This window comes from Silurus meridionalis, chromosome 27 (genome assembly GCF_014805685.1).
Source record: "Silurus meridionalis isolate SWU-2019-XX chromosome 27, ASM1480568v1, whole genome shotgun sequence".
NCBI lineage: Eukaryota > Metazoa > Chordata > Actinopteri > Siluriformes > Siluridae > Silurus > Silurus meridionalis.
The window spans coordinates 18087348-18111788 of NC_060910.1; the positions used below are offsets into that span (position 1 = coordinate 18087348).

Below are 24441 nucleotides of genomic sequence, written 5' to 3' on the forward strand. Positions count from 1 at the left end.
TACACCATCATCTACACTTCACCATCTACCCTCACCTTTATCTACACCATCATCTCACTTCACCATCTACCCTCACCTTTATCTACACCATCATCTCCTCTTCACCATCTACCTCACCTTTATCTACACCATCATCTCCTCTTCACCATCTACCCTCACCTTTATCTACACCATCATCTCCACTTCACCATCTACCCTCACCTTTATCTACACCATCATCTCCACTTCACCATCTACCCTCACCTTTATCTACACCATCATCTCCTCTTCACCATCTACCCTCACCTTTATCTACACCATCATCTCCTCTTCACCATCTACCCTCACCTTTATCTACACCATCATCTCCACTTCACCATCTACCCTCACCTTTATCTACACCATCATCTCCTCTTCACCATCTACCCTCACCTTTATCTACACCATCATCTCCTCTTCACCATCTACCCTCACCTTTATCTACATCATCTCCACTTCACCATCTACCCTCACCTTTATCTACACCATCATCTCCTCTTCACCATCTACCCTCACCTTTATCTACACCATCATCTCCTCTTCACCATCTACCCTCACCTTTATCTACACCATCATCTCCTCTTCACCATCTACCCTCACCTTTATCTACACCATCATCTCCTCTTCACCATCTACCCTCACCTTTATCTACACCATCATCTCCTCTTCACCATCTACCCTCACCTTTATCTACCATCATCTCCTCTTCACCATCTACCCTCACCTTTATCTACCATCATCTCCTCTTCACCATCTACCCTCACCTTTATCCACACCATCATCTCCTCTTCACCATCTACCCTCACCTTTATCTACACCATCATCTCCACTTCACCATCTACCCTCACCTTTATCTACACCATCATCTCCTCTTCACCATCTACCCTCACCTTTATCTACACCATCATCTCCTCTTCACCATCTACCCTCACCTTTATCTACACCATCATCTCCACTTCACCATCTACACAGAGACGCCAGAACCATCTGAACATCTTCTCTTCACCATCTACCCTCACCCACACCCACACCCACTGCCCTCACCTTTATCTACACCATCATCTCCACTTCACCATCTACCCTCACCTTTATCTACACCATCATCTACACTTCACCATCTACCCTCACCTTTATCTACACCATCATCTACACTTCACCATCTACCCTCACCTTTATCTACCATCATCTCCTCTTCACCATCTACCCTCACCTTTATCTACACCATCATCTCCTCTTCACCATCTACCCTCACCTTTATCTACACCATCATCTCCACTTCACCATCTACCCTCACCTTTATCTACACCATCATCTCCACTTCACCATCTACCCTCACCTTTATCTACACCATCATCTCTTCACCATCTACCCTCACCTTTATCTACACCATCATCTCCTCTTCACCATCTACCTCACCTTTATCTACACCATCATCTCCACTTCACCATCTACCCTCACCTTTATCTACACCATCATCTCCTCTTCACCATCTACCCTCACCTTTATCTACCATCATCTCCTCTTCACCATCTACCCTCACCTTTATCTACACTATCATCTCCACTTCACCATCTACCCTCACCTTTATCTACACCATCATCTCCTCTTCACCATCTACCTCACCTTTATCTACACCATCATCTCCTCTTCACCATCTACCCTCACCTTTATCTACACCATCATCTCCTCTTCACCATCTACCCTCACCTTTATCTACACCATCATCTCCACTTCATCATCTACCTCACCTTTATCTACACCATCATCTCCTCTTCACCATCTACCCTCACCTTTATCTACACCATCATCCTCTTCACCATCTTCCCTCACCTTTATCTACCATCATCTCCTTCACCATCTACACCATCATCTCCACTTCACCATCTACCCTCACCTTTATCTACACCATCATCTCCTCTTCACCATCTACCCTCACCTTTATCTACACCATCATCTCTCTTCACCATCTACCCTCACCTTTATCTACACCATCATCTCCTCTTCACCATCTACCCTCACCTTTATCTACACCATCATCTCCTCTTCACCATCTACCCTCACCTTTATCTACACCATCATCTCCACTTCACCATCTACCCTCACCTTTATCTACACCATCATCTCCACTTCACCATCTACACAGAGACGCCAGAACCATCTGAACATCTCCACTTCACCATCTACCCTCACCTTTATCCACACCATCATCTCACTTCACCATCTACCCTCACCTTTATCTACACCATCATCTCCTCACCATCTACCCTCACCTTTATCTACACCATCATCTCTTCACCATCTACACCATCATCTCTTCACCATCTACACCATCATCTACACTTCACCATCTACCTCACCTTTATCTACCATCATCTCCTTCACCATCTACACCATCATCTCTTCACCATCTACCCTCACCATCTACCCTCACCTTTATCTACACCATCATCTCCTCTTCACCATCTACCCTCACCTTTATCTACACCATCATCTCCTCTTCACCATCTACCCTCACCTTTATCTACACCATCATCTCCTCTTCACCATCTACCCTCACCTTTATCTACACCATCATCTCCTCTTCACCATCTACCCTCACCTTTATCTACACCATCATCTCCTCTTCACCATCTACCCTCACCTTTATCTACACCATCATCTCCTCTTCACCATCTACCTCACCTTTATCTACACCATCATCTCCTCTTCACCATCTACCCTCACCTTTATCTACACCATCATCTCCTCTTCACCATCTACCCTCACCTTTATCTACACCATCATCTCCTCTTCACCATCTACCCTCACCTTTATCTACACCATCATCTCCACTTCACCATCTACCCTCACCTTTATCTACACCATCATCTCCACTTCACCATCTACCCTCACCTTTATCTACACCATCATCTCCTCTTCACCATCTACCCTCACCTTTATCTACACCATCATCTCCTCTTCACCATCTACCCTCACCTTTATCTACACCATCATCTCCTCTTCACCATCTACCCTCACCTTTATCTACACCATCATCTCCTCTTCACCATCTACCCTCACCTTTATCTACACCATCATCTCCTCTTCACCATCTACCCTCACCTTTATCTACACCATCATCTCCTCTTCACCATCTACCCTCACCTTTATCTACACCATCATCTCCACTTCACCATCTACCCTCACCTTTATCTACACCATCATCTCCACTTCACCATCTACCCTCACCTTTATCTACACCATCATCTCCTCTTCACCATCTACCCTCACCTTTATCTACACCATCATCTCCACTTCACCATCTACCCTCACCTTTATCCACACCATCATCTCCTCTTCACCATCTACCCTCACCTTTATCTACACCATCATCTCCTCTTCACCATCTACCCTCACCTTTATCTACACCATCATCTCCTCTTCACCATCTACCCTCACCTTTATCTACACCATCATCTCCTCTTCACCATCTACCCTCACCTTTATCTACACCATCATCTCCACTTCACCATCTACCTCACCTTTATCTACACCATCATCTCCTCTTCACCATCTACCCTCACCTTTATCTACACCATCATCTCCACTTCACCATCTACCCTCACCTTTATCTACACCATCATCTCCTCTTCACCATCTACCCTCACCTTTATCTACACCATCATCTCCACTTCACCATCTACCCTCACCTTTATCTACACCATCATCTCCTCTTCACCATCTACCCTCACCTTTATCTACACCATCATCTCCTCTTCACCATCTACCCTCACCTTTATCTACACCATCATCCTCTTCACCATCTTCCCTCACCTTTATCTACCATCATCTCCTTCACCATCTACACCATCATCTCCTCTTCACCATCTACCCTCACCTTTATCTACACCATCATCTCCACTTCACCATCTACCCTCACCTTTATCTACACATCATCTCCTCTTCACCATCTACCCTCACCTTTATCTACACCATCATCTCCACTTCACCATCTACCCTCACCTTTATCTACACCATCATCTCCTCTTCACCATCTACCCTCACCTTTATCTACACCATCATCCTCTTCACCATCTTCCCTCACCTTTATCTACCATCATCTCCTTCACCATCTACACCATCATCTCCACTTCACCATCTACCCTCACCTTTATCTACACCATCATCTCCTCTTCACCATCTACCCTCACCTTTATCTACACCATCATCTCCTTCACCATCTACCCTCACCTTTATCTACCATCATCTCCTCTTCACCATCTACCCTCACCTTTATCTACACCATCATCTCCTCTTCACCATCTACCCTCACCTTTATCTACACCATCATCTCCACTTCACCATCTACCCTCACCTTTATCTACACTATCATCTCCTCTTCACCATCTACCCTCACCTTTATCTACACCATCATCTCCTCTTCACCATCTACCCTCACCTTTATCTACACCATCATCTCCACTTCACCATCTACCCTCACCTTTATCTACACCATCATCTCCTCTTCACCATCTACCCTCACCTTTATCTACACCATCATCTCCACTTCACCATCTACCCTCACCTTTATCTACACCATCATCTCCTCTTCACCATCTACCCTCACCTTTATCCACACCATCATCTCCTCTTCACCATCTACCCTCACCTTTATCTACACCATCATCTCCACTTCACCATCTACCCTCACCTTTATCTACACCATCATCTCCTCTTCACCATCTACCTCACCTTTATCTACACCATCATCTCCTCTTCACCATCTACCCTCACCTTTATCTACACCATCATCTCCACTTCACCATCTACCCTCACCTTTATCTACACCATCATCTCCTCTTCACCATCTACCCTCACCTTTATCTACACCATCATCTCCACTTCACCATCTACCCTCACCTTTATCTACACCATCATCTCCTCTTCACCATCTACCCTCACCTTTATCCACACCATCATCTCCTCTTCACCATCTACCCTCACCTTTATCTACACCATCATCTCCACTTCACCATCTACCCTCACCTTTATCTACACCATCATCTCCTCTTCACCATCTACCCTCACCTTTATCTACACCATCATCTCCACTTCACCATCTACCCTCACCTTTATCTACACCATCATCTCCACTTCACCATCTACCTCACCTTTATCTACACCATCATCCTCTTCACCATCTTCCCTCACCTTTATCTTCACCATCATCTCCTCACCATCTACCCTCACCTTTATCCACACCATCATCTCACTTCACCATCTACCTCACCTTTATCTACACCATCATCTCCACTTCACCATCTACCCTCACCTTTATCTACACCATCATCTCCACTTCACCATCTACCCTCACCTTTATCTACACCATCATCTCACTTCACCATCTACCCTCACCTTTATCTACACCATCATCTACACTTCACCATCTACCCTCACCTTTATCTACACCATCATCTACACTTCACCATCTACCCTCACCTTTATCTACACCATCATCTACACTTCACCATCTACCCTCACCTTTATCTACACCATCATCTCCTCTTCACCATCTACCCTCACCTTTATCTACACCATCATCTCCTCTTCACCATCTACCCTCACCTTTATCTACACCATCATCTCCTCTTCACCATCTACCCTCACCTTTATCTACACCATCATCTCCTCTTCACCATCTACCCTCACCTTTATCTACACCATCATCTCCACTTCACCATCTACCCTCACCTTTATCTACACCATCATCTCCACTTCACCATCTACCCTCACCTTTATCTACACCATCATCTCCTCTTCACCATCTACCCTCACCTTTATCTACACCATCATCTCCTCTTCACCATCTACCCTCACCTTTATCTACACCATCATCTCCTCTTCACCATCTACCCTCACCTTTATCTACACCATCATCTCCTCTTCACCATCTACCCTCACCTTTATCTACACCATCATCTCCTCTTCACCATCTACCCTCACCTTTATCTACACCATCATCTCCTCTTCACCATCTACCCTCACCTTTATCTACACCATCATCTCCACTTCACCATCTACCCTCACCTTTATCTACACCATCATCCTCTTCACCATCTTCCTCACCTTTATCTACCATCATCTCCTCTTCACCATCTACCTCACCTTTATCTACACCATCTCCTCTTCACCATCTACCCTCACCTTTATCTACACCATCATCTCCTCTTCACCATCTACCTCACCTTTATCTACACCATCATCTCCTCTTCACCATCTACCCTCACCTTTATCTACCATCATCTCCTCTTCACCATCTACCCTCACCTTTATCTACACCATCATCTCCTCTTCACCATCTACCCTCACCTTTATCTACACCATCATCTCCTCTTCACCATCTACCCTCACCTTTATCACACCATCATCTCCACTTCACCATCTACCCTCACCTTTATCTACACCATCATCTCCACTTCACCATCTACCCTCACCTTTATCTACACCATCATCTCCTCTTCACCATCTACCCTCACCTTTATCTACACCATCATCTCCACTTCACCATCTACCCTCACCTTTATCCACACCATCATCTCCTCTTCACCATCTACCCTCACCTTTATCTACACCATCATCTCCTCTTCACCATCTACCCTCACCTTTATCCACACCATCATCTCCTCTTCACCATCTACCCTCACCTTTATCTACACCATCATCTCCTCTTCACCATCTACCCTCACCTTTATCTACACCATCATCTCCTCTTCACCATCTACCCTCACCTTTATCTACACCATCATCTCCTCTTCACCATCTACCCTCACCTTTATCTACACCATCATCTCTCTTCACCATCTACCCTCACCTTTATCTACACCATCATCTCCTCTTCACCATCTACCCTCACCTTTATCTACACCATCATCTCCTCTTCACCATCTACCCTCACCTTTATCTACACCATCATCTCCTCTTCACCATCTACCCTCACCTTTATCTACACCATCATCTCCTCTTCACCATCTACCCTCACCTTTATCTACACCATCATCTCCTCACCATCTACCCTCACCTTTATCTCCACCCTCATTGTTACAGATTTGGAAACATTTGTGAAGCTGTCATTTTTTCTATTAAATTCGGAGAGTAAAAAAGAGGAGCTGGTGAGTGTAAATGATGTGTGTGTGTGTGTGTGTGTGTGTGTGTGTGTGTGTGTGTGTGTGTGTGTGTGTGATTATACTGAGTTGTTTACAGGAGATATAAGGATGAACGTGTCCTCATTCTGTGCAGATTATATTAGAATTTAGATTACATTTCATAAAGTGCAAGATTCTACAGGAGAACACACACACACACACACACACACACACACACACACACACACAGTTTGCTGTAAGAAAACACACACTGGTTCTACCTATGAAATAAATTTTGACAGGTCTAATGTGCACTGACACTGTTTCATCACGTTTAGTGTAGAGTTATTTTAAACAAAATGTGTGTGTGTGTGTGTGTGTGTGTGTGTGTGTGTGTGTGTGTTTTGTGAGTCAGCTGTCATCTGTTGTCTCTGTGTTGTGTTCAAGTGCATCTTTTCACATTGGCTTGTGTAGGTGTGAGCTTGGGGTGTCAGTGACCTTACACACACACACACACACACACACACACACACACACACACACACACACACACACACACACACACACACACACACACACACACACACACACACACACACACACACACACACACACACACACACACACACACACACACACACACACACACACACACACACACACACACACAGTTGTCAGCGTGTACTGGTGCGAAATAGACTCATCGAGGTCATCACCCTCAGCTTTCACTTCACACCACCACTCCACACACACACACACACACACACACACACACACACACACCTCTTGACCTCAGAGGCAGGACAGCGGCTCTTAGTCGAGATGCCAGCAGGCAAAACCAGGGGTCAAAGGTCAGTGTGTCTCACACTCAACTGCCGAAGGAGATGTGGATCAATGAAAGGGTCAGAATACCACACACACACACACACACACACACACACACACACACACACACACACACACACACAGAGTCCCTCACACTGCAGCTAAAAGCTTCTCCAAACAGACATTTTAAGAACATAAAAATGTCTCTCCCTCTCTCTCTCTTCTTCTCTCTCTCTTCTCTCTCTCTCTTCTCTCTCTTTGTATCCCTCTCTCTTCTCTCTCTCTCTCTCTCTCTCTCTCTCTCTCTCAGTGATGTGATTATGGTCAGCAGCTCAGTAGTGACTGAATTCCAGCAGGTTGAGTTTTGGAAATTGCGATGGAGGAAAAAAGGGAGTGGGGGATGAGGGATGAGGGGATGAAGGGAGCATTACTGAAACACAGACGGCAGGAGGCAAGCACTGAGAGAAAGGTTAAAGTTCACAGTAACGCCCCCACGTCTCACACACACACACACACACACACACACACACACACACACACACACACACACACCCCCCTCCCTTGTGGTACGGCCCGTCTGGCAGCGCTGCACCGCTAAAGCCATCTGACATTTAAAAGAATGAATTAAAACAACAGAGAGGAGGAAAAAAGATGGATAGAAAAAGGGAGATGGAGATGGAAAGAAAGAGAGAGAACGGGAGGGAGGGAGAGAAAGGAGAGAAATCAATTACTCCAGACTTCCCTCAAATTGACCTTTTTCTCTGCCAGCTGCTGGTTGGCCAAATTTCAAACGCGCCAACGGGGCGCCGGCTTCATAACTCTCCCCATCATCATCACCCCATCACAGAGAGAGAGAGAGAGGGGGTACAGGACGAAAGAAAGATAGGGAGAAAGGGGGGAACAAAGATAAAACGATTTGGTAATCCACTTTCACATAAGTGGGCAAGAGAGAGAGAGAGAGAGAGAGAGAGAGAGAGAGACGTCCTCAGGAGATCGTTCAGTGTCCCTTCTCGTGTCCTCAATAATCCTGTTACTCTACAGTCCTTAAGCACACACACACACACACACACACACACACACACACACACACACACACACAGGTGCAGCATGATACTATAGATCTGTATACTAGTCCATACAAGTGCTGTTCAATATTTATAGTTTGCTGTGTGTGTGTGTGTGTGTGTGTGTGTGTGTGAGAATTCTCACTCTATCTATTATAAATTTCCCAGTAGAGATTAAAAGCGTTATGTTAATCCATATGAGCTGTGATTTGATCTCCGAGTGTAATAATGAGTGCATATTTAATAATGGAGTGTGTATTTATAGTCAGCTTCAGTTCAGATGATAATGAGCATGTGTGTGTGTGTGTGTGTGTGTGTGTGTGTTCATTAGCTCAGCGCTGATGAAAACGCTTGTTTCGGAAAGCGCTTGAGATCAATCAGGTGAGTTAAAGAGTGAAATCAGTAGAAAAGAGAGAAGCAGCTGACGGCGTTCTGTCCTGGTGTCTGACATCAACACATAAAAAACACAAGTTTACTGAGTGATTATTAAAATATATATAATTTGATATGATAAGTGTTATTGTGTATTATGTAGAAAATCTATTGTTTTTTTTACGGTGTGTTTAGACAGACAAATTATTGAATATTCAGAAATTGTTGAGTTCAGATGCTCATGTTATTAATGTAAAACCTGTATATTTGGAAAATGAAGCTATTGTGAGATTTCGATCAAATTCTAAATTAAATTAAAAAAATGGTGATAATATTCAGTTCTCGTCCCTCTGCTGCCCTCTGGTGGATTAACTCTGACACTGACCAAGTGTGGGGAAGAAATAAGATCTAGAATCTCGGGCATATTATTGTGTGTAATTTATTTTCACTGTGAATGTAAACGATCAGAAAGTTGAGTTTGACAGTAAAAACAGTAAATTATTTGATATATTTATATTAGTATCGATGCAGCCAACCAAAGTTGCCTTGAATAAGTTATGATGTATAATTACTGTATTGTAAAGAGGAATGAAAGACATGGACATGGTGTATGAACTACAGAGGTGCATGTAGTCAACATATGAAATATTCTTCTAGTCTTAAAGCTCATTAGGGACATAAGAATGATTTCAATGGTGAGATTTTATTAATGAAATGATACCAATGAGTAAAGCTGAACCTGGTTCCGTTTCACTGAGAAACACAAACATTAAAAATCTTAAATCTCGAACTCCATCAGTTCCCCTTCATTAAAGAATATAGAATCATCTTTGGACCAAAACGGACACTGTATATAATAAAGACTGGAACAGATCTGGAGGACACGCACCTGTGAGGAGAGCAGGAGTGTGAGGTGCCTCAGGTCCTCAGGTGTGTGTGTGTGTGTGTGTGTGATGTTCAGAAGCTTCTAGAATACTGATGCTTTCATCTTCATTTTTTCTAGTAGCTTATGTGGTATTTGTAATAATAATAATAATGATTATATATTTCAGGTGTTTGTTAGTTAACAATGAAGTTCACCACAAAATGGCTGCGAAGTGAAAAATCGACCGAGACTCCGCCCACTTCCCCCTGCCTCATTAAAGAATAAAGTTGATATATAATAAAATAATTTATCTAAATAAATCTGACTGCATTTTATGTACATTTATTCTGCTAATCCACTTTTCCTCCGCAGACTGTGAATCTTTTCAGGGGAAATGAGGCAAAAGCTCAATTGAAGATGATCGGTGACGTCAGGGTCTGATTTGCATATTAATTAACCGATCGAGCTGATCTAGAGATGCTACAGAAAATAAGTTAGAAAAAAAAAAACCAGTACACTATGATTTAATCCACTTTTTTATGAAAACGCTCTTAAAGATTTTAGTCGAATACGTTAGATGTAGATTTTTAATATTTAATCATATCAAATGTACATTTATTGTGCTGTAGCATTGCATTCATATATAATCTGCCTATAATTTAAATCGTAACGTCCAAAACTGCACCTTTGGTTGAAGAGGAAAAAGAAGAAGAACTGGCATTCAGCCAGGATAATCCAAAGATCAGATTTATTTTGAAATAAAGTTGGTATAAAGTATTAGGAGACCCACACTGTATTAGCGCTCGAGCTATCATTCCCCCAAACAACACTAGCGAGCTAAAACTGGAGGATGAGGTCATTCTGGTATCGTATCAGTCGAGTGGACGTTTGTGTCCATTCTGATCTTCATTAGAACATAAATAATACTGTTGGTGTAGCTGCAATGTTCCTCTGTAGAGTGTGTGTGTGTGTGTGTGTGTGTGTGTGTGTGTCAGCAGATCTTCAGTATTTGTTGAGGATGTCGAGGACGTTGTGTGTCAGTGAGGTGGGCGAGTGCAGCAGGACCCCCGGTGCTCCGATACTCGTCTCCCAGCAGTCAAAGCCGACCTTCTTCAGCTCCTTCATCACGTCTCGCACCACCGACTCGTCTGTGTCTGGAACATCATACACCAGTTTATATTAATATGGGGTGTACGACTGATTGTTGTAGCGGTTAAAGCTAAGTGTAATTAAAGTGTAGCTCTCTGAGATACAGGTTTATTCTGTTCCACAGTCAATATGGACTTTACATTGTCCAGAAAAAGAACATCTCAGCTACATGTGAGCTACACACATCATTCATTTAGGTTGCCTAGCAACATTGTTTGATGCCGAGTGTATTATGACCACAATCGTGTGAAATAAAAGTTGTGATTAACAGCAAACTACTGAGGAATAAAAACCATAAATGTGAAGTGCTGAGATTGCAAAATTATCATCAAGCAATTATCAGCTTTTAGAAAAACTTCAGGAAAAAACACTGATTTATAGTAAAAGTTAGTGTGAAGCATGTGTGTGTGTGTGTGTGTGTGTGTGTGTGTGTGTGTGTGTGTGAGAGACCTGGTGTGAGGAGGGTGATAGCGCAGCCTCCTCCCCCTGCGCCGGTCAGTTTGCTGTGGAGGCCGTGGGCGAGTGTAACTCTGCACAGTGTGTTGAGGGACGAGTGTCCAACACCCATCACATTCAGGTGCTGCTGATTAATATCTATTAAATCCTGAGGAGGAACCAGTGTGTGTGGAAACCAGAAATCAGATAGAAACAACATTAAACAAGAACAAAGTGAAGCGAAATCATCATGTAAAATCATTAACGTGATCATTAAATCATTAAAGTTCTGCACATTTTTTTTATTATTCCTCAATATGTTCTTGTGTACGAGGGGAAACGAGTGTGTGCAGTTTATTACAACAGACATGGTGTGCTCCAGTGTGTGTGTGTGTACCTCCAGTGTGCTGTAGTGTTTGGATGAAGTTCCCTCTGTGACCATCTCAGCAAGTGTGTGTTCACAGACCTGAGACACTGCGTTCACTGACTCCAGCACAGGCAACATCACCGACGGGTACTGCAACACACACACACACACACACACACACACACACACACACACACACACACACACACACACACACACACACACGATTATTTTGGATAATTAGATTCTACTTCTCATTCTGATATGAAAACACTGCCATGTTTCTACACAGAAACTTTAATAAGAAACCCTCAAGAGATCAAAACTTTCTACAAACACACTTACACTTACACTTATACACTATTACTGATTCTACTTGGAGCTGTTTCTAACAGGGAATCACAGTTGTCAGGTTCTACACAGACATTCACAAGTTCCTGTCGAGGAACAGCTGAAGAACCTGTAAGAATTGAGTCACCTGGTTTATTCTGTCCTTCACTCGTGATACCAGCAGTTTGGTGCTGCGTGGAACTTTAGTGTTGGTGAGGAGAATCCTCAGTGTGGGCACTCTGAACACACACACACACACACACACACACACACACACACACACACACACACACACACTTTAATGTATCAACTCACAGTGATAAAGCAGAACAGGATTCGGGTGTGTGTGAGTTTTTACCTGCTAAGTGAAGTAATTTTCCCAGCATGATACCTCAGGAAGCCCCCTGCCGACACACACACACACACACACACACACACACACACACACACACACACACACACACACACACACACACACACACACAGTCTGTTTCAGTAAGTCAAACTTTCCATTTTCACATTATGGAGAATAAAAGTATAAACACAAACTCTCTCTTCCTGTACACAACATTATACACAGCGTGAGGATGAAGAGGAGGTGATGTTAAAGATGTGATGATGAAGATGAGAGGATGAAGATCACTTGTGAGGAGTTTATCAGCACTGAGTCTGACTGCTCCACTCTGTTTTATTTTATTATTCTCAACTGTAAACTCAACTCTGTTTCTGTATCAGTGTGTGTGTGTGTGTGTGTGTGTGTGTGTGTGTGTGTGTGTTAGATGTAGAGCTACAGCTGAGATTTAGTTTTTGTTGTGTTTGTTGTGCACTGTGTATCACACTGAGCTCACAGTGAGAAGATATGAGATGATATAGTGAGTTGAATGAGATTAAACAGTAACAGTATAAGCAGAGAACTCGAGGTCTCACCCCACGTCCCCACTGCGTTGTCCACTCCTGATGGGTTGCCATGTATAATCGTTTCACCCTGAAACGCCCAATTGTTGATTATTTCCAGCTCCTGTTCAGTCCACCTGAAAACACACAACACACACCAGAACCATCAGTTACCTGACTGTGTGTGTGTGTGTGTGTGTGTGTGTGAGAGAGAGAGAGCGGTGCGTGTGTGTCTGTGTGTATGACCTGGCTGTCTCCTGACTCTGTGTGAGAGCTGAGTGTGTGTGTGTATGTATGTGTGTGTGTGTATGTGTGTGAGACCTGGCCATCTCCTGACTCTGTGTGAGAGCTGAGTGTGTGTGTGTATGTATGTGTGTGTGTGTATGTGTGTGAGACCTGGCCATCTCCTGACTCTGTGTGAGAGTGTGTGAGTGTGAGTGTGTGTGTGGGACCTGGCCATCTCCTGACTTTGTGTGAGAGCTGTGTGAGTGTGTGTGTGTGTGTGTGTGTGGGACCTGGCCGTCTCCTGACTCTGTGTTAAAGGTGAACTGATGGTTCCTCTGGCAGTGAGCAGAGCTGCAGACACACACACACTGTACGCAGCACTGGAACCCAAACCTGCTCCTGTAGGCAACTCAGACCACACACACACCTTCAGACTGGGCAGGACTCTGGGGATAAGCACACACACACACACACACACACACACTCTCTTTAATACATTGAACAACATTCACAGACATCATGATGAGCATCTGGAGCTTCTTCTGTCTGGAGAAGATCTTCTACACAAACATGAGTTTCTCTGGAGACATGATGTCATGCGTCAGGTCACTCAGTAACTAACGTATGATGTGATTAGGAGGTGTGATGTGGATGAGCTCTTACTGTGACTGAGAGAACACACACAGGTACGTGTAGAGGAACGCCAGCACCGCCATGCTCCTGGTGTCTGTGGATCCATCAGTGATGGCTATAAACTCCCTCAACTTCCTCACTAACTCAGTGTCCAGCTCTGTAGAGCTCCTGCACTCCCCTACACACCATCACCAGACACACACACACACACACACACACACACACACACACAGAGAACTCAAATCCATGGTCTGTGTTGATGTACAGAAACAGTAATGAGTGTGAAGGTCTCAGTTCTACCTTCACGGTGAGACAGTAGCGGTTTCAGCACACTGACGTCCCAGCACAGGAAGGTGTCGATATTGGGGAGACTGATGGACACTTCAGCTGTAGACGTGAGCTGCAGACGCAGATACGTGCGCAGGTTCAAGCTCACAGCCAACGCAACCTGTTCAAGATCATTAACAAAAATAATTACAGATCAATGACCTTAAAAACTTATTAAATCTCAGTCACAGCCAGAATCAGTGGAGAGAAGCTCTGAGAGACGTATGTTACTGTATCACACACACATTACGAGTATCTGAGGAGTTTCTGGACCATACAGAAGATGTGTTTTATTTCAGGAGTTTCTTTATTCTATCTTTAAGCACAAAGTCTTGAAAAGGACAAAGAATCTAAATACAAGATATTACACAGTTTAAAGCATTAAAGAAAATGGGACTACAAAAATATTTGTGTTTCAGATCGTTGGATTTTTCTGCGCTGAGAAGTTTAATATCTTTAACACTGAACTGAACTGTTCATACAGGAAACACACTTTAGAGAAATTATTAAAAAGTCAGCACATAGAAATACTTGAGTAATACTGTACTGAAAGTAAATGTATAAATGTCGCCCTCAGGCGGCGAAAAGAACAATCTACATCATTAATTCCTCGTTAGTAGAGCGCGTTGAGGACACAGTGAATGAGGCGTGTGTGTGCGTGGACACTTTACCTTGCCGTGAACTACAGCGTGTTCTCCGTGCAGGATGGACTTCCCCGGAGCTGAAATTAAACACTCTTGAACAACAGCCGCCATGACTGTCTAATAGCCACCATTACAAACCCACCCACATTCCCAATACGGGTGGTAAAACTAAACTAGTCACTCTCTGTTTAAATCAGTTTACACACCAGCGTCCATGTACAGAATTATTCATAATAACATTTACATATAAAAAAAAACACACAATGGATTCATATAACACATAAAAAGTCAATACATTAAATATATTTCTCTCTGAAAGACACTCAGACTTCCGCATTCACTGAATAAGAAGTAAAAACCAACCACTCGGTGACCAATCAGAACCAGGATTCACACGGACGGGAGGACACTGACCAATCAGATCGCACGTCGCCACATCGGGTCATCAGTCGTCTGACAGTTCGTCCCGCCCACGCGGCTACGGACACCGAGAGAGAACAAACTTATTTGGGTTCAGCGAGTTGGAAAATTAAACACGTTTTCATTAATTATAGATGATAAACAGATAATTTTACTAAATTGGTCGTTAAAAGGTGTGTAACTTTTATTTATACATTTTTATAAATGTAGTGGAAAGATTTTTGTTTAAGTCAAAAAGTTTTCATATAATAAAAGTGATTTCCAGTGAAAGATAAAGTGTTTGTGTAGTAATATTTAGTGTGATTTCATTCAAACTTTTATTTATATGTACTTCTGTGGAAAATACTTACATTATGTGACTAAATAATAACTTGATGCAAATATTTTATCATTATCTTATAAACAGTGGCTTATTAATTTATATGAATATAAACAGTGAAGGAGCAGAATATTTCCGTCATTTTCCGTCAGATTTGTTTTTCTCGTGATCGCAAGAAATTTAGGAGAAATAAACTTGAAAGTTTTGTGTGTAAAACAAAAAAAATTCTATTAAGGAAGAAGATCACATTTAGACTTTACAAGGTTGTCAGATATCACTTGTCTTCATTCCTGAGTGGAAGATCTAATCAAACTTTTCTCTCCTTTCGATTAAACAACAAGGTGTTATTATTATTTTAGACCAGAATCACCAGATCATCATACTGGAAAGTTTCTAAGTTCTTCTCGATAATTTGTTCTTTTTTCATAAATGTGCACAATTCCTGCCTATTCTCTTTTTTGTAAAATATTATATTGCTCTAATACACCGTCGTGAGGGCAGAGGGCAGACAAACTCGAGCTTTTTTCACTTGCGGAGAGATTGAGATTTGGAACGCTTCCAAAATGGCGACCAGGAGGCTGCACACTATCTAGTGTTCTACTTAGTATACTCAAATTTACTAGAAAAAAGGTGCTGGTGCAGTTACACATCCATGCCCACAAGATGGCGCCCATAACCACAAGCGGATTTAACCTTCTAGATGAAGTGTAGACACACAGATTAGGACAAAACCAATCCATATCGCCGCCTACTCAACTACGGGTAGCAGGAAGGCCAAACGTGTTCAGTGTGAACTTACGGTTTGTATAGCTGTAGATTAGCGAGACTGCATTAATAAGGTGTTTAGTAAATAAATATAAATGTAAACACACCGCGCTGTACACGGAATAACTGTATGATGGCGTCAGGAGCTTTGTATCGTCCTGCACACCGTCACTGTGTGCTGCAGTTAATCACATGTTTAAAGTCACAGCAGCTTCTGTGTGGAAACATCAGAAGGTAAACATCTACATTTAATTATTAACATTGTGCTTTTATGCTAAACTGTTAGCAACCCGAACGAGAATCCGCGTCACGACCTGGAACGACTATCTATATCCGGGTCACGTAGGGTTCATGAGCCGTTGGTTGCCGTGGAAACATTGCTATTGATCAATGTTATGGTGAAGGAATTGAAATGTGGTTTATATATAAAATGGTAATTTATTAAATAAACCAAAATTGTTTGTAAAGTCAGAAAAGGTTGTTTTTTTGTGCAATGACAAAACCAGTTTCCTTCAAGATTAATAGATGGACTTTGGATTAAAGGCTTTTATACAGCAGTCTTCATTACTGTGTCTCTGTATCACTTCAGAGATCTAAACTCATAACCTTCTGGTCACAAACAGAGAAAAGTAACTCCTGAGCTGTGACTGTTTATTAACCGTGTCTGGGATTTTTCTTTCTGAGGTTTGGAACAAAGTCGGATCGAGATCAGAAGATTTCCAAGATTTACACCAAAACTGGAGATAAAGGTTTCACCCTTCACTGTTCTTCCATCATCTTTTCTCTGTTTACTGTGAACACAGACATGAACACCTTCACCCTCAGCCTTCACACACACACACACACACACACACCACATTTCACACTGAGACTCAAACTGTGTCTGGTTTCCTTCATTTCATTCTCTAAGGATTTTCCAGCACTTTCACAGGAGAGAGACGACCCAAAGAAGATCGTATTTTTGAAGCTCTGGGTACGACGGATGAGCTCTCGTCCGCCATCGGGTAAACTCTCTCACACACACACACACACACACGTTTTTCTGTATCTCATCATTAACACAGTTTTCAGAAGTCTTCATCTCACACACTTCCTTCTTAAGGCTGGCCAGAGAGTTCTGTCTCGAGAAAGAACACACCTTCACTCATCAGCTAGACAAGGTGTGTGTGTTTACCAGTTCCTCACAATGTTGTGTGTGTTGGATTTGGCAAACATGACAGTATAATACACACTTATAAGGCAGCGTGTTGTAGTTTTGTCGTTTTTTTTCCAAGATCCAGTGTGTGCTGCAGGACGTGGGCTCCAACTTGGCCACTCCTCGCTCTTCAGCCCGAGAGAGCCACATAAGTGTGTATCCAATTGCAGTGTGTGTGTGTGAAAGAGACAGAAATCAGCAGTATGTGCAGTGTCTTATATTTAGTGTTTTTTTACACCAGAAAAGACGGAGTTCAGCAGTGAGCCCGTGGCGGAGCTGGAGAACTGGATTGATTCCTACACAGCTGAACTTCCTCCTCTTACACACTTCATACTGCCTGTAAGCACATTTACACTAATCTGATGGTGTTTTTTGTGTAATTGGTGACATGTTGAATCTTCAGTACTAAAGCTGTGATCAGTGAAACAAGAATAATCTCCAGGTGTGTGGTATAAAAGGATCTTTAAGGCCTGTGTGTATTTCCTCCTGTGTGATTCTGGTTTCTTCTCCTTTCCTGGGGATTATTTTCTGCAGTCGGGGGGGAAAAGCAGCGCCGCACTGCATGTGGCCAGAGCTGTGTGTCGCCGTGCCGAACGATGGTCAGTCTCACACACACACACACACACACACACACACACACACTGCACTATTGTTGTTGCACCAGGTCTCATTATAAGATAATTGACATCACTTCCTGTCTCTCTGCAGTGTGGCTCCTGTCGTGCGCTCAGGTGAAGCAGATCCTGACATCAGCAAATACCTCAACAGGTAAAACTCATGAGTTCATTCAAAATCATTTCATTCTGATTTACAAACCCAAAGGTTTCACTTCTTTACCCACTCTGATGGTATTTTATTACACAGGTTGAGTGATTATCTGTTCACACTGGCGAGATACACAGCTGTGAAAGAAGGAAACATGGAGAAGATCTACAGGAGACCTGAAAGTACTTCAACATGAAATTCCTCCAGTATATTTATCTAAATCACAGATTGTTGAAAGCTTCTCTGACGTTCCTGATTCAGATGATGTGATGTAGTGTAATGAACTGAGAGTGTAATTAATCACATGAACACTGGGTTTGAATAAACACTGAATCTTGTGCATGTAATGTGGTGTATAAACGTTTACATGCTGAATTCTGAACTCTGACCTGTAATAAGATTTACAGGTTTAGACATGTTTTCAGTCACATGATCAGAAGGTTGTGACTGACTGTGACACTAAACCGGTCTGACAGTGAAGTGAATGTAAAGTGAAAATAAACACAGCGCACACTTATGAATGTCATACACATCTTTCTCTGTTTCAACATTTCTGAAGCAGTAAACCCTGACTTCACTCTGAAGGAAGGTGACTGGTGATCTTTTATACTGTAAAAGTGAAATCTGATGAAGTTAAGGTGCAGTTCATAAACATAAATCTCACAAATCTTATGTGTCTTATGTATATTCTGAACCACACATTTAGTAGCGTAGTAGAAAAAAGGTAAATTGCAGAAAACAGAAAAAAAATACTCTCAGGTACAGTTTATACAGTTTATAAGGAAAGTTGTAGTTGCTTCTTACATTTGAGGTAAAACCGGTGTTGAAACTCATGTTTGGAAATTGAAAAAGTTTAAAGTTTGGAAATATATAAAACAAGTTTGTAACAGGAAATTAACAGAACAGCTAAGAGTTTAATGTGCACCAGAGAATCAGTAATCTATTCATCAGCCAATCACAGGCTTTATCATATGATACCACCACAAATGTTTATATCATTTTTATCACATTGTCTATTGGTTTTACTTCGACTATACCCTTACTGGCCACTTTATTAGGGACAGCATTATTGGCAGCAGCACAAAACATCTACTCATGGAGCTACAGGTCCGGAGTTTCAGTTTCAGTTAACATCAGATATCTCTGAGAGATTCTTAGAAACACAAACCAGTCTTTCTGGCATCAACAATATTTTACAGATGATTGATTAATTGCCTGAATGTGCAGGTCTACATCCACCCTAATAAACTGCAGTACAACATGAATATTCATTTGCATAATTTGTTATTCTTTAAATAATGTTGCTAAATTTTGATGCTGAACAACAAAAAAATATTTTACCAAGATTTTGAACAGTTGCTTCAAGGTTAGTGTGTGTGTGTGTGTGTGTGTGTGTGTGACACTAAATCACCTTCAGTTTCATTAAAAAGCTGCAATACCATAATGCCATAATGAGTTTAAAGATGTTGTGTTCACTGCAGCTCCTGTGCGTCTCAGTTCTGACTCATCAATCCATTCTCTCTGTCAGATACATTCTGGCGTTGATGTACAAATAAGTTAAATTAAAACCCAAAATACTGTAGTGGATTTAAATATCATTTACAGCTCATAAGGTTATGGCACATACCGGGTCTGGGTGGAACAGGTCTGAATGATGGTGGACAGACAGTTATTATTAAATCTGTGGACAATATTTTGTTTACTGCATGAAAATCAACTGAGGTTCATCATTTAACATTATAAAATATACAAAATACTCATTCAATTCTCTTTCAAGAGTTGGAAAGTATAAATCTGTTTTCCCAACCCTTCACATCAGCCTCCTTCTTCCACTCACCAGAGTTCTTCATCATCCAAATAACAATTCCAGCAGCAAGAACACTGAGAGCCACGACCACACCAACAATGATCTCAATCAGTCCTCCATCTGATCCTCCATCTGATCCTCCAGCTGTTGAATCAGCAAAGAGTCTTTATCATCTACTACACCAATAAATCTTCTTTCATTATGTACGTCTGTAATTTATTAGAACCAATTGGTACTTCAAGCACCATCTCCTTCTCCATGCTGCTGTGCTCAATCACACAGGTGTAGTTGTGTTTCTGCAGCTTCTCAGCTGAGACTTTCAGAATGCTCCTCTTCTGGAAGCTTCCATCCTGGTTGGGTAACATCTCTCTGAGCTCAACGTCCTCATATGCATGTCCTTTCCGTCCTTCTGCCAGGTGATATTTATTGTTTTGGGGTAGAAACCTGTAGCATGACACACCACCTCTGTTTCTGGAACACAGATGCTGCAGGAGGAACTGCAGAGACACAGAGACAGACATTAAATCACTCTGTAAGATTTATTCATCGATATTGATAAGATATTTGTTCCATGAAATTGTATTAATTTGTTCCCAACAGTTTTTGTCTCTTCGTTTTCTCTTGGCTGCACTGCGTCACTCCAGTACATAAATGTAAATACCGGTACATTAGATTTTTTGTCTGATCAGATTTCAGCTTCAATGTGCTGCCATGTCAATCTAATCTGCCCAGGGCCTTCACAATCAGTAGTGCTGTCGATGTACCTTAAACTATATTAGCAATGCGTCTGTTTCTTTAACCAAAAAGATTTCAAATTCGCCTCACAGGGCCAGCTAGCAAATACCGTCAGCATTTTTTTGTCCTCTGATTGATTGGTCAGAGGGAAACTGTAAAATCCAAGTTTGACTAGCATCTGCACACATTGATACATTTAAGTTAGAATTTTTTATGCCCACAATGGCTAACGGAGAAAGAGAAATCAACTTGGTTTTGGACATACTTAAAAATCAATTTTCAAGTCGGACTTTTCCAGAAAAGCTAGATATCGCGAGGAGAGGTCGGCCAACCCTGAAGCTAGCTAGCTTGTCTCGCTCAGACCGGGAAAGGGTTTGTTCACCACTTCCAGACCGGTGCCTATGAGCAGTACCACTGGATTACAGCCTCTGAGGAGCAGTGCCAATTACAGTGTGTGTTGTAATCAGTAACAGAGCAGATCACACACTTCACCGTTCCTCTCCAGAGTCTGTCTGCCATAAAACCTGCAATTATTTATCCAAAAAAATACACTCGTCATTCAGGTAGTGCTTTATGTATTGAGTCCAAGTTAATTCAGGATGCCACATATATTTGGTGATCTCAGCTTGAGGTTTGGCTGCACTGTAGGTGAGATTTGTCAGATTCAGACTGATGAAATCTTCTCCGTCATAACCGTATTGTGTGTATCCTCTAGTAGTGCCATCTTTAATAATAAACTCACAGCCAACCATCCACTGCCATGTGTGAACTCCTGCATACACACACATATACATTTTTAAAGACAACATATTTTTTACAGACATTATCCTATGTAAGTGTGTGTGTTTCAGTGTGTCTGTCCTCTTAAAAGCAGAAGATGTAATTTCATTGTTAAAAGTTACAGATCTGCTACTTTAAAACATTTAGTAATTATTCCTGTATCTATATCCATACTTGTGACATAATATTAGTAATTTTAATAGAGTTTGACCAATATGTGATTTTCTATGGCCGATGCTGATGAAATCAGAAATCAGGGCAGCCGATGGGCGATATTTGATGCTGATTTCTTTGTGCTATATGTATGGATGATTTTTTTTTTTCACCTTCATATCATAAAATCAAATTCTTAATTAGAGGTTAGCGAATGAGAACATGAACAAACGAAACACACTTCTTGTTATTCTTGCTCTTGTCTTTGTAACATAGCAAACATGATTGAAAAACAGCTACACAATTTTGATACTAATGATTGTGGCGCATGAAAACAATGCTCACTTCATATATTTACAGTTGTAGCGCTTCCTGTTTCCCTTGTTGGATGCCTAATACAGGCTACTGCCACCTGCTGGTATGGGGGAGTTATGTTCTCTCACGCAAAAGCAGAATGTACACACACGATTTGGTGTGTCAGATGCCCCTACTTAATAATCTGCCTAATTTGCAGCACAGTCAGCGAATGCTGATTAATGCCCAAAATCATTTGACCAATTGGACCATTAATTTGGTCCAATTTTAAGCACACAAAACTATTCTAGAGCTCAGAAAAAGGAAGTGTGCTGCAGATGGATGAGTTGTAAAATCTACCTATAATTTACTTTTCTTTTTTATACATCTTGTTTACACTCGGTCAGTTTGTCAAGTTCAGTTTAGCTGCATGTGTTTAACCTTTAGTTTGATTGAAGCGCTTCATTACTGCAGCCATATCATCTTTAAAGTTCTCCTGTTCAACCCTCATACATCAGTGATTTTGTTCCACTCATCGTCAGTATGAACTTTCATTATCCAGTCTGTTTTCAAGGTAAAATTCATGACATTGGTGTCGTAGTATCTGACCTGCACTTCATCCAACATTCCAACAGCAGTGAATTCTGGGCAGTTTAATCCAGGTGTGACTCCAGTGAAGAGATGACTTTCTGGCCTAGCTATGAATGGAGGATCAGCATAAATAACTACAGTAGATACAGTCGGATGGAGAGTTCTGTCAGCCTTATAAACTACAGTGTAACAGGACTTAGCTATAACAAAATGGAAAGTGCAGCACTACTGATTAAATATTAAAAATATATATATTTTCTTACAGTAAAATTTTAATAAAAAAAGAATAGTGCCTATAAAATGCATTTATCAAGGAAGCAAAAAAAAATGACAGAACAATATTCCTAAAAATGATTTGTGGAAATACACCTTATGAAAGCTTTGCTCAATCTATTTAATAATATAATCTGCCTGCAGCCACTAGAGCAGGGGTATTCAACTAAAATGTAAAGAAGTTCAGTTAGGGAAAATTTCTTGAAGCAAAGGTTCAGAGGGTCATAGTGTCTAAACTATTTAGTGTGATATACATTTAAGTATATCAATTCTGCATGTAATTAATACCTGACTGTCAAATCAAATGAATTCAGTACAATTAAAAAAAAAAACCTTTTGATAATATTTATTGTCACGTAAGATAGAACTGAACACATACAGTATATATGACTGTAGATATGTATAATGTTCTCTCATTAACTGAATAAAAGTAGGGCTGCATATCAAAATAAGAGAAAATAAATAAAATGGGAAAACTGTGTGCGTTCAAACTTTAACTTTAGAAAAATAAAATAAAGGGAGGAAAAGCTGGTAGATGTCTTTTCCTCTTGTACTGGTCTAAAGGGGAGTGACACCTAACAGGTCTTCACAGAATGCTTTCTGGTCTGTATTGAAAAACCTGACATATACTAAGAGCTGAGCATTGTCACACATGTCAGTGGACTCCACAGCTAAGCCTACACATGATGCCTTATGCATGGCTTCATCTAGCTGGGTTAGCACGTCTTGAGTTAATATTTCACCTTTCTTTGTGGCAGATGATGCTGACATGGTTATTTGCTTTATTTTATCACAACAAGCTCTTGTTTTTGTTTTCCCTCAAGTAGCGTTTGTTACTGTACTCATGCATTCTTTGACAACCCCTCCATCAGTAAATGGCTTTTTGTGTTGACCCAAAATCCAAGCAACTCTGAGAGAACCCTCATGAGCACGTTGTTGGGCAGTGAATGTGTGGCTCAGGATCCTGGTGGACTGGTCATACTGGGCTCTGAGACTACTTATTTTCTGTGATCTCACTTCAGATTTGAGTGGGTATGTTTGTTCATAACCTTTATGTTTTTCTCATAATGGCGTT

The 24441-nt window shown here is 41.6% G+C and overlaps 3 protein-coding genes and 1 pseudogene across 3 annotated transcripts in view; 1 reads left to right on the forward strand and 3 right to left on the reverse strand.

Annotated features, from left to right (window-relative positions):
* Positions 1-10857, reverse strand: part of fam222a (family with sequence similarity 222 member A) — a 60923-nt gene extending 50066 nt beyond the window's left edge. The window contains exon 1 of the mRNA XM_046842280.1: positions 10290-10857. The gene's annotated coding sequence lies outside the window, so the exon portion shown is untranslated. The remainder of the gene's footprint in view (positions 1-10289) is intronic.
* Positions 10858-10996: 139 nt separating this feature from the next.
* mvk (mevalonate kinase) lies at positions 10997-15622 on the reverse strand. The gene is made up of 10 exons (XM_046842285.1): positions 15297-15622; positions 14599-14746; positions 14329-14476; positions 13956-14111; positions 13474-13577; positions 12905-12950; positions 12695-12785; positions 12247-12366; positions 11865-12018; positions 10997-11419 (listed from the first exon to the last, which is right to left on the reverse strand). Exons 1-10 carry the CDS (start codon positions 15378-15380, stop codon positions 11268-11270), a joined length of 1203 nt encoding a protein of 400 aa, XP_046698241.1. The 5' UTR covers positions 15381-15622; the 3' UTR covers positions 10997-11267.
* Positions 15623-16713: 1091 nt separating this feature from the next.
* mmab (metabolism of cobalamin associated B) lies at positions 16714-19259 on the forward strand. Its single transcript, XM_046842337.1, has 9 exons — positions 16714-17007; positions 17458-17522; positions 17684-17777; positions 17876-17933; positions 18048-18120; positions 18210-18307; positions 18503-18567; positions 18677-18736; positions 18833-19259. The coding sequence occupies exons 1-9, from the start codon at positions 16904-16906 to the stop codon at positions 18927-18929; spliced, it is 714 nt and encodes a 237-aa protein (XP_046698293.1). The 5' UTR covers positions 16714-16903; the 3' UTR covers positions 18930-19259.
* A 1101-nt stretch (positions 19260-20360) lies between these two features.
* LOC124380990 lies at positions 20361-22575 on the reverse strand (annotated as a pseudogene).
* Positions 22576-24441: the final 1866 nt, after the last annotated feature.